The 10,032-nt window shown below is 65.9% G+C and overlaps 3 protein-coding genes across 4 annotated transcripts; 2 read left to right on the top strand and 1 right to left on the bottom strand.

The window, feature by feature from the left end:
• Positions 1-738: 738 nt before the first annotated feature.
• On the bottom strand, positions 739-2,542 carry POLR2I (RNA polymerase II subunit I). Its single transcript, XM_063318472.1, has 6 exons — positions 2,395-2,542; positions 1,982-2,036; positions 1,679-1,752; positions 1,328-1,402; positions 1,062-1,113; positions 739-975 (listed from the first exon to the last, which is right to left on the bottom strand). Exons 1-6 carry the CDS (start codon positions 2,451-2,453, stop codon positions 913-915), a joined length of 378 nt encoding a protein of 125 aa, XP_063174542.1. The 5' UTR covers positions 2,454-2,542; the 3' UTR covers positions 739-912.
• Positions 2,543-2,609: 67 nt separating this feature from the next.
• TBCB (tubulin folding cofactor B) lies at positions 2,610-6,868 on the top strand. 2 transcript variants are annotated; one of them, XM_063318466.1, is made up of 9 exons: positions 2,610-2,816; positions 3,717-3,860; positions 3,952-4,048; positions 4,496-4,687; positions 4,771-4,843; positions 4,930-5,490; positions 5,606-5,717; positions 6,335-6,427; positions 6,823-6,868. In XM_063318466.1, exons 1-6 carry the CDS (start codon positions 2,682-2,684, stop codon positions 5,045-5,047), a joined length of 759 nt encoding a protein of 252 aa, XP_063174536.1. In that variant the 5' UTR covers positions 2,610-2,681; the 3' UTR covers positions 5,048-5,490; positions 5,606-5,717; positions 6,335-6,427; positions 6,823-6,868. The 2 variants fall into 2 exon arrangements, with proteins under 2 accessions (XP_063174536.1, XP_063174538.1); XM_063318468.1 differs by lacking the exon at positions 5,606-5,717 and having other exon boundaries at positions 6,823-6,865.
• TMEM160 (transmembrane protein 160) lies at positions 5,992-7,082 on the top strand. The gene is made up of 3 exons (XM_063318469.1): positions 5,992-6,201; positions 6,335-6,427; positions 6,823-7,082. Exons 1-3 carry the CDS (start codon positions 6,048-6,050, stop codon positions 7,038-7,040), a joined length of 465 nt encoding a protein of 154 aa, XP_063174539.1. The 5' UTR covers positions 5,992-6,047; the 3' UTR covers positions 7,041-7,082.
• Positions 7,083-10,032: the final 2,950 nt, after the last annotated feature.

Raw genomic sequence — 10,032 nt, forward strand, 5'->3', positions numbered from 1 at the left:
AAAGTGAGGGGGTCTGGGGGCAGTGGATTTGCGCCTCCCCAGTCTCACTGGGACCAAGGAGGCTTTCGTGGGGCTGCAGGATGCCTGGGTGCCCCCCAGCAGCGATTTGGGGTGCGGTGAGGAGATGTGGGGTCGGCTGGAGGGTGGTTCAGGGGACCCAGGGGGGTGATTTGGGGTAAAGGGGAAGGCAATTTTGGGCAATTCAAGGCTTGACGGAGTGATTTGAGACACAGTGGTGGCCATCTGGGGGCACGGGGGGGGGTGATTTAAGATACCCAGAGAGCAATTTGGGGCCCCATAGGGCAATTTAGGGCACCAGGACTTCAACATGGGCCCCGCTGCGGGCAAGTGGGGGCACTGGGGATGCAAACTGGGCTCCAGGGGGGTGAGTTAGAGCCCGGTAGGGACATGTTAGGGCTGCTATGGGGTGATGTGGGGCACTCAGTGAGCAACCTGGGGCACCGGGGTTGTGACTTGGGGCCCTACGGCTGCAATTTGAGGCTGAGTAGGGCAATTTGGGGTACCAGGGATGTGATTTGGGGCCCATCCCCTGTGACTGGGAGGAAACCGCGGACGATTTGGGCCCCGCAGCTGTGACATCCCCACTGGGTCCATCTCCCCCCGGCCACATCCCCCTCCAATGCCGCCCCCCCAACCCAATAACACACCCCCCCCCAGCGCAGCCCTGTTCCCCCGCCGCAGCCCCCTCAAACCCCAGAGAGCCACCGACACAGACCACTGCCAAAAATAATCATTATTGCCACCAAAATGCCACCCCAGCAGGTACGGGGGGAGAGGTGGACCCAGGGTTGGGGGGTTCAGGGGCTGGGGGTGGTGGTGGTGGGGGGCAGGTTCTGGGGCAACGGCCACAATCTGTGGCAATGTTGAGATTGAGAGTGTTTCCAGGCGCTGTCACTCGGTCCAGCGGTGGCCGCAATGCGGGGCCGTGCAAACGTAGTAGAGCCTCATGGCGTCCTGGGGGGCAGAAGGGCGTCACGGTGGTGGTGGTGGGGGACACGCATAGGGGGAACGGTGACGTGGGGGTGGGGGGGTCACCTCACCTCGGCTCTGGCGCTGTGTGACTGAAAGAATACAGCCTCCTTGTGCCCACACCTGGGGGAGAAGAGGGACAGTGGTGACAAGGCGTGGGGGGGGACATCAGAGACCCACGGGGACACTGGAGCCACAAGGGACAAAGAGGGACACTTGAGAGCCCACGGGGTGGGGGGGACACCAGAACTGGGGAGGGCACCGGAGATCCGAGGGGGAACACCAGAGCAGGGGGGGAGCTGATGTCCCCGATGGGGGTCCCCACATCCCCACTCACTTCTGGCAGGGGTGGTCCTCGGTGCGGGGCAGTGTGGGGTCCTGGGAGACGTCGGCGATGATCTGCGTGAGCTCACTGCAAGGAGACACCCCAGGGCATTAATTAGGCCCCTTAATTACCCCATGGCTATTAGCAACCCTGGTATCCCCCACCTTAAGCGCCCTTAAATTGTTCTCCCTTGTTATTTCCCTTTATTGCGAACCAGTTGCCCCTCGATCACTTATTAACTACCACAACTGTCTTTTTTACTAATTAAGTATACAAGAACTGTTCTTATTAATTGCCCCCATTAATTGCCCAGGACCCAGGTGGCCAGTAGTACTAACAAACTCCCTCCGCTAACGAACTCACTCCACTTCGTGGGTGATCTTGTTGACATAGATGCAGCTGTTGTCAGCCTCTTGCTGGTAGTCACAGTTGCGGCACTGGAGGAAGAGCTGGGGGTTACGGAGGGGTCCCAGTGCCAAACTGGGAGGGGTGCGGCATGGCCCCACCAGGGGGTCCCCGTGGGGGCTGGGAGGGCAGGCACATCCCACTGCGAGGATGGGACTGGTCCCAGTATGCCTCCGGGACCGGTCCCAGTGCCGCGCAGTCCGGTACGCTGAGACCGGTCCCCCCCGGCAGCGGCAGCGTGGGGGGGCGAAGGGCACTCACAGCATAGAGCAGGATCCGGTTCTCCTTGTCCTCCTTGGGGTACAGCATGTTGTTGCTGGGAAGGGACACGGGGGGGGTGTCACTGCGGGGTCTCTTCGGGGGGCGGGGAACGAACGACTCCCGGGGCCACATCCCTGGGAGAGGGGGGACTGGGGGGCCGCCGGGGGTATCTGGGGGAGTTGGGGTGGGGTTGGGGCGGTATCTGGGGGGGCTGGGGAGGGCTTAGGGGAACCCGGAGGTGTCTCGGTGGCTGGGGGGACCTCAGGGGGTACCTGTGGGGCCCCAGAGAGTGGTTGGGGCGGTATCTGGGGGGCCCGGGGCGGGGTTGGGGGAACCAGGGGTATCTGGGGAGGCCAGCGAGGGGGCCGGGGGGGTGGCAGGGAGGGAGCTGGGGGGTACCGGCGGCCCCTCACCACTCCTGGCAGAAGCGGATCCCCACGAAGCCCGGCTCGTAGCCGCCCTCCGCCTCCATGGCGGCCCCGACGGCGGCGGCGCAGGACAAACCGGCGGCCGGCGCATGCGCGGGCCCCTCCCCTTCCTCCCGAGCGCGTCCCTATTGGCGGGTGGGGCAGGGGGCGGGTCCTTCGCCATTGGCTGCCCCGCTGCGCGCGGGGCGGGCCGGCGGCGCCGATTGGGCGGGCGGCGGGGGCGGGGCGAGCGCGCGGGGCGGGCCGAAGGTTCCAGAAGCGGTGGCGGCGGGATGAAGGCGGCGGCGGAGACCGGGCCCGGGCTGGGCCTCGGGGCTGGCTCCGTGTCGCTGTCGGTGAGCAGCAGCCTCAACTCCTTCCGCGCCCTCAAGCGGTACAGCACCGGCCTCACCATCGCCGAGTTCAAGGTACCGGAGCTGCGGCCCTCCCTGGCCTCCGCCCTGGCGGGCCGGGCCCCGCCTCCCCTGTACGGGCCCCCTCCGCCGCGACCCTCCTCCTCATTCCCCTTCCCCTGCTGGGGACCGGGACCGCCCCTTCCTCGTGGGAGGCCACGTTCCTCCCCGGGACGGCGGGTACCACCGGGGCACGCCCCTCCCCTCCCCACCCCCCCGCCGCAGCGAGGCCTGGAACCCCCACCCCCTCCTCACCGAGACCCCTCCTCGCGCGTCCTCTTCAGGGGGGACCGGGATCCCCGACTCCCTCCTCATATCCCTCACCGGGACACCCCCCCCCTTCCTCTTTCTCCCCCCCATCTCCTCACCGGGAAGCCCCTCTTTCCCCGCATCCGTCACTGGGACTCCTTCCTCTTCCCCCTCACCAGGACCCCCCCCCGCCTCCTTGCCGGGATCCCTCCCCACTCCTCCTCCATATGGCAGGCCAAGATCCCCGTCTTCCTTCTCATCTTCCTCGCTGGGACCCCCTCTTTTCCTCACCCCCTCCCCCGGTCCCTGGGACTCCCCTATCTGCCTCCCCTCCCCGGGACCCCCGCTTTTTCCCCCTCTCCCCCACCGGGCCCCACTTGTTCCTCCCATCCCCTCTCCCTGGGACACACTCTCTTTCCTCTCACCTGCGCTGCCCCCTTCCCCCCATCCTCCCCAGCACCGCTCCCTCTCCCCGCTTCTCCCCCAGACACCCCCACTCCCCCCCTCCCCCCGGCTTCTCCCCTGTCTGGGGAGGAGGCCCAGCCCGGGAGCCCCCTCCAGCCACCAGCACCGGCTCCTTCCACCTGCCCTGGCATCCTGTGGGCTGGGTCCAGCCCGGGGCTGAGTCCTGCCACCACCCACCCACCCTACTCCCGCTATTCCCAGTGCAAACTGGAGCTGGTGGTGGGCAGCCCAGCCTCCTGCATGGACCTGGAGCTCTACAGCACCCAGGAGGAGCTGCTGGGACGCCTGGACTGCGATGAGGCCCTGCTGGGCTCCTACCCCGTGACTGACGGCTGCCGCATCCACGTATGTCCCCATCCCCCCTTTTCTTACCCCAAAACGGCCCCCCCTGCGGGGGAGATTCTCCCTGTAACTCCCCTGCCCGCCCCCCCTGCAGGTGATCGACCGGAGCGGGGCACGCATCGGGGAGTACGAGGACGTCTCGCAGGTGGAGAAGTACCAGATCGCCGACAGCGACTACGACAAGCGGCCAGGTGATGCCAATGTCCTCACGGGCCACCTCCCCTCCCTGGGGACGTTCCCTCTTTCTGGGTGGCCCTGTGGTGTCAGCTCCCTGGTGCCGAGGGGGCACACCTACCCCTCTGTCCATCCTGGTGGCACCTTACTGCCTCACTGAGGTCACCGTCCCGTCCCCCATGGTGGCACTGTCCCTGTTTCCCCTGTGTCACTGTCCCCCTGGTTGAGGTCCCCATCCCCTGTCCCCTGTGGTGACACTCTCCTTGTCCTCACTGTGTCACCGCCATGGTTGAAGTGACCACCCCGTCCCCTGTGGTGCCACTGCCACTATCCCTGCCGTGTCATACCTCCCCCCCCCCCTCAGGAGATGTCCCCTGTCCCCGCTGCATCCCCAACCTCTGTTGGGGACCCCTGCTTCCATCTTCGCCATGGTGCCAGCCCAGTGTCCCCATGGTATCCCCCAGAGTCTCTGCGTTCCTTCCTGCGCCAGCGGCAGTGGGGACGTTTCGACACGGAGGGGGCGCAGCAGCGAGCGGCTGAGCAGCAGCAGCGCCAGGCACAGGAGGCAGCCATGGCGGCTACTATCCCCCTGGGTGCCCGCTGCCAGGTCCGGGTGCCGGGACAGCCCTGCAAGCGGGCCACCGTCATGTACGTGGGTACGTGTCCCCGAACTGTCCCCAAACCCCCCCGGCTTTGTCCCCAGATCACCCCAAGGCAATGACATCCCCTCTCCCTGCAGGCCAAACTGACTTCAAGCCGGGATACTGGGTGGGTGTCCGCTACGACGAGCCGCTGGGCAAGCACGATGGCAGGTAGGGTCCCTGGAGTGTCCCCAAGGTGTCCCCTCTTTTGGGGGGGGTCTTTGGCCCCTGCCCCGAGCTTTCTTTTCCCCTCGCAGCGTGGGCGGCCGCCGGTATTTCGAGTGTCAGCCCAAGTACGGCGCCTTCGTCAAGCCCCAGAGCGTCACTCCCGGGGACTTCCCCGAGGAGGACTACGGCCTTGACGACGAGCTGTGAGGGGACGCCGGGGGGGGGGGGGCGGGGACGGGACACTGGGGACACGGGGGGCAAGGTGGGGGAGGACACACGAGGGAGGAATGGGGGCACGGGGGAAGAACACAGCCTCAAATCGCTGTGTTTTCCCTTGGTTTGGGGCGTCCCCACTCCCGGGTCTGTCCGCTGTCCCCTGCAGCGCGCCCCAGCGCTGGTTTCACCCCAAAATGCCCCAAAATTCACCCCCCCCGCGAGCCTCCCCGTCCCGTCCCTCCACCCCGCGTCCCCGCTGGGCTCGGGCGGGGGCGGGGCTTTCCGCCGGCCACGCCCCCCTCTCCGCTGGCGGGGGCGTGGCACCCCACGCTGGACACGCCCCTTTCCGCTGGAGGGGCGGGGCCTGTCTTGTGCTGCAGCCAATGGGCGGGCGCGCTGAGGAGGAGGCGGGGCCGGAAGCGGCGGCCGGGCGGGTGAGTGGCGCCGGGGCGACCTGGCAATAACGAGCCCGCGGTACCGCCCCCCCCCACCCCCATCGGTATCCCCCCTCCCGCCGCTGACCGAGCGCCGTTTCCTCCCTCCCCACAGCCGCAGCCACCGCCGCCCCTCCCCCCCGCACCGTCCCGGGGGCCGCCCGCCCGCCTCACCCTCCCGGGGAACACCGGCGGGTCGGCCCCGCTTCATAAAGTGGCGTTTTGAGGTGAAAAATGGTGTTTCGGCCATTTTTTTTTTCTCTCTCTGTTCTGTGCGCGAGTTCCGGGGTGAAGCGGGAGGTTTCCGGAAGTTGCTTCCCGACGCGTCCCGCGCCTAGCCAATAGAGACGCTTCTTCCGCGCCGCAGGGGGGCGGGGCGCTGCGCTCTGGCCAAGGGCCGCTCGCCATTCCGCGCGCGAGGTGGGGCGGCGGCGACTGGCGTGCGGCTCCGCCAATGGGCGCGGAGGCCCGTGGTGAGCGGCGGGCGCGGCGGCCAATGGGGGCGGAGCGGCGGCGGCGGCGCCGGTCGGGAGGAGGCGCGCGGCGGCGGGGCCGCCATGGGCTGGTGGGGCGGCGCGGGGCGGGCGGCAGCGGCGGCGCTGCGGAGGCTGCGGGGGCCCCGGTACAGCCTGGGCCGGGCCCCGCCGCCCCCCGCCGCCTCCGATCTGGAGCGGGCGGACGCCTGGCTGCTGCGGAAGGCGCTGGAGGGCGGTGAGAGGGCGGTGAGGGGCGGGGCCGCGGCGGCGGCGGGGGGCGGGAGCATGGCGGGAGGGTGGTCGGGGTCCCGGCCCCCGCCCCCCCCCCGCCTGCCCGCCGCTGACCTCCTCTCCCACCCATCCCCCAGGTCTCCTCTCCTGGTTCCGTAACGGGCTCCTGGCCACCGGCGTCGGCGTCATCTCCTACGTCCAGAGCGACACCGGCCGCGACGCCGCCTACGGTGAGGGGGGGGGACACCCGCTCTGGGGACGCTCTCCCTGCCCGGGGCACCCACCCGTCCCTGGGGACAGCCCCCGCCCAGCCCCCTACCTGAACCCCAAAACCAACCAACCTCCCCCCAAATCCCCAGCACCCCCTCCGCCCCCCCGGCTGCCCATTTTGGGGAGGTTTTGGGGCCATTTCTTCCATTTTAGGGTCGGTGTCCCTTTGGGGGCCCCTCATTTTGCCAGATTTTGCCCCGTTTTCCCATTCCTCGTCACAATAGCGAAAAAAAACCCCGCCAGCCTTGGGGCGGGGGGCGGGAAATCCCTTCCCCCGCCGGAATATTCTAACGACAGGGGGTGTTTTTTTTTGGGGGGGGGAGTTCATTTTTCCTTTTTTTTTTTTTTTTTCCAGGCTTTTTCATCCTGGGGGGCCTGTGCGTGTCCTACGGGGCGGGGTCGTACCTGGTAAACCTGGTGCTGCTGCGCCGGCCCATGATGCTGCCGGCGCCCACGGCCGCCGCCAACGCCGCCGCCGCCGCGCTGCTGGCCCTGCTCTGGCTCTGCGCCCTCTCCCTGTACGTCGGGCGCCTGGAGGTGGAGATCGTCCCCGAGGAACCCCCCGAGAAGTGACAGGCTGGGGGGGGGGGGCCCGGGGGGGGGGGCGGGGGGGGGGCCTTGTCATCATCTCCCCCCGCCCCGCACCCCCCCCGGCGCACACTCGGTGATGGGGTGGGAAAATCCCTCCCCCTGGGGGAAGTTGGAACCGCTTCACGGAGGGGTAAGAAACCAATGGGGGGGGGGGGGGGCGTTAAACCCACCCGGGGAGGGTTAAACTCCCCCTAGGAGGATCAGACACCCCCCCAGGAGAATTTAACCCACCCTGGGGGGCATTTTCTCCCCCCGGGAGGATCAGACCCTCCCCAGGGGAATTAAGCCCCCCCCCTCAGGGGACATTAAACAACGCCCCCCAGGAGGATCAGGTCCCCCCCCAGGAGAATTAAGCCCCCCCCTGGGGTGATTAACCCCTCCCCCCCAAGGATTAAAAGCCCCCTGGGAGGTTTAACCTCCCCTAGGAAGATTAAATTCCACCCCCCGGAAAGATTAACTGCCCTTCCAGAAGATTAAAAGCCCCCGGGGAGGTTTAAATCCACCACCCCCCCTCAACAAGAGACTCAAATCCACCCCCCCAGGGGATTAACATCCTCCCAGGAATATCAAACCCACCCCGGGGGGGAGGATTAAGCCCCGCCAGGAGGATTAAAAACTCCCGAGGAGGATTAACACCCCCAGGAAGATTAAATCCCACCCCCGAGGATTACCCTCCCCTCCCACAGGATTAAGAGCCCCTTGGGAGGTTTAAATGCCCCCCCCCCCCGCCCCCCCCGCCCTGGAATACTTAATCCCTGCCAGGACGCTTATTTCCCTCCCCTGGATGATTAAATTCCCTTCAAGAGGATTAAACTCCCCCAGGAATATTAAATAATCCCCTTTGGGAGGATTAAGCACCCCCCCCCAGGAGAATTAAAACCCCTTCAGGGGGATTAACACCACCAACCCCCACCCCCCATGGGATCGAAGACGCCCCGGAGGGGGGGTTAAAATCCAGTTAATGCCCCCCCCGGGGTCGGGATTGCTCACGCCCCTTCAGACGCTGTTTTTCTGTGCCGCCCCCCCCCCCCCCCCCCCGCAGTTTTTGGCTGCTTTGTATTTATTCACTTGCCCTGGGGGGGGGGTGTGTGTGCTGCGCATCAGCACCCTCCTGGAGCGGATCCTGCCCCCACTGTTTGCACCCGCGTTCCTGCTACAAAAAAAAAAACCAAAAAAAACGAAAAAAAGGGCGGTTTGGGGCAAAAAAAAGTTGTTTATTGGGACGCAAACGCTGGAAATGGGCGACTTCAGCCCCGGTTTTTTGCAGCCCCCCCCTGCCCTGTGGTCGTTGCGGGGGGATTGGGGCGGAGGAGACGGGCCGGGAAATAAAAAAAAAAAGGTGGAAAAAGCCCCGGTTTGTCCCCGCTTCCTTCGCGGGGGAAGAAAGAGGGAAGAAAACCCCAGCGGGTCGCAGCCGATTTGCTCCAGTTTCTGCCCAATAACCCAAAACCGGGGGCTGCGGAGGCCGGGCTGACGTCGGCTCCCAGTTCGCAGGGAGTGGTTCCCAGCAGCTTTCCCGTGTGCCGCCCGCTCCCGCTCCACCAAGCCCAGTTTGCGGCTGGTTCCCAGTCTGTGGCTAGTTCCCGGTTTGCGGCTGGTTCCCAGTTTGCAGCACCACCGTGCCCAGTCCCACATCCCCATTCCCAGTCTGCAGCCGGTTCCCGGTTTGCGGCTGGCTCCCAGTTTGCGGTGCCCTGTGCCCAGTCCCATGTCCCCATTGCCAGTTTGCGGCTGGTTCCCAGTTTGCGGCTGGTTCCTGGTTTGCGGCTGTTCCCAGTTTTCAGCGCCCCCTGTTCCCAGTCCCGTGCCCCCATTCCCAGTTTGCGGCTGGTTCCCAGTTTGCGGCTGGTTCCTGGTTTTTGGCACCCCTGTTCCCAGTCCCGTGTCCCCGTTCCCAGTTTGTGGCCGGTTCCCGGTTTTTGGCACCCCTGTTCCCAGTCCCGTGTCCCCATTCCCAGTTTGTGGCCGGTTCCCGGTTTTCGGCACCCCCCGTTCCCAGTCCCGTGCCCCATTCCCAGTTTGCAGCTGGTTCCCGGTTTGCGGCTGGTTCCCGGTTTTTGGCACCCCCATTCCCGGTCCCGCGTCCCCATTCCCAGTTTGCGGCTGGTTCCCAGTTTTCAGCGCCCCCCGTTCCCAGTCCCGCGCCCCCATTCCCAGTTTGCGGCTGGTTCCCAGTTTGCGGCTGGTTCCCGGTTTTCGGCGCACCCCCCCATTCCCAGTCCCACGTCCCCATTCCCAGTTTGTGGCCGGTTCCCGGTTTTCGGCGCCCCCCCCGTTCCTGGTCCCGCGTCCCCATTCCCAGTTTTCGGCTGGTTCCCAGTTTTCAGCGCCCCCCCGTTCCCAGTCCCATGCCCCCATTCCCAGTTTGCAGCTGGTTCCCAGTTTGCGGCTGGTTCCCGGTTTTTGGCACCCCTGTTCCCAGTCCCGTGTCCCCATTCCCAGGTTGCAGCTGGTTCCCAGTTTGCGGCTGGTTCCCAGTTTTCAGCGCCCCCTGTTCCCAGTCCCGTGTCCCCATTCCCAGTCCCGTGTCCCCATTCCCAGTTTGCAGCTGGTTCCCAGTTTGCGGCTGGTTCCTGGTTTTTGGCACCCCCGTTCCCAGTCCCGCGCCCCCATTCCCAGTTTGCGGCTGGTTCCCAGTTTGCGGCTGGTTCCTGGTTTTTGGCACCCCCGTTCCCAGTCCCGCGTCCCCATTCCCAGTTTGCGGCCGGTTCCCAGCCCTCGACGCCCCTTTTTCCAACCACTTTCCCCCAGTTTTGCAGCTGGTTTCTCCCAGTCCCAATTTGCACCAGGGGACCCAGGGGTCCGGGACAACCCCCCCCGACACCCCCCCCAACACCCCCAAAAACGCTGCAGCAACTCCCGAATTTTTTTTTTTTTTCTCGTCTTCCTCTTTTTTTTTTTTCTTTTTTTTTTTTTTTCTTTTTAAATTCAGCAGTAAAAGGGCCCGGCCGGACCCCCCCGAGCGTTAAACATT

This window comes from Chroicocephalus ridibundus, chromosome 26, assembly GCF_963924245.1.
Source record: "Chroicocephalus ridibundus chromosome 26, bChrRid1.1, whole genome shotgun sequence".
Taxonomy (NCBI): Eukaryota; Metazoa; Chordata; class Aves; order Charadriiformes; family Laridae; genus Chroicocephalus; species Chroicocephalus ridibundus.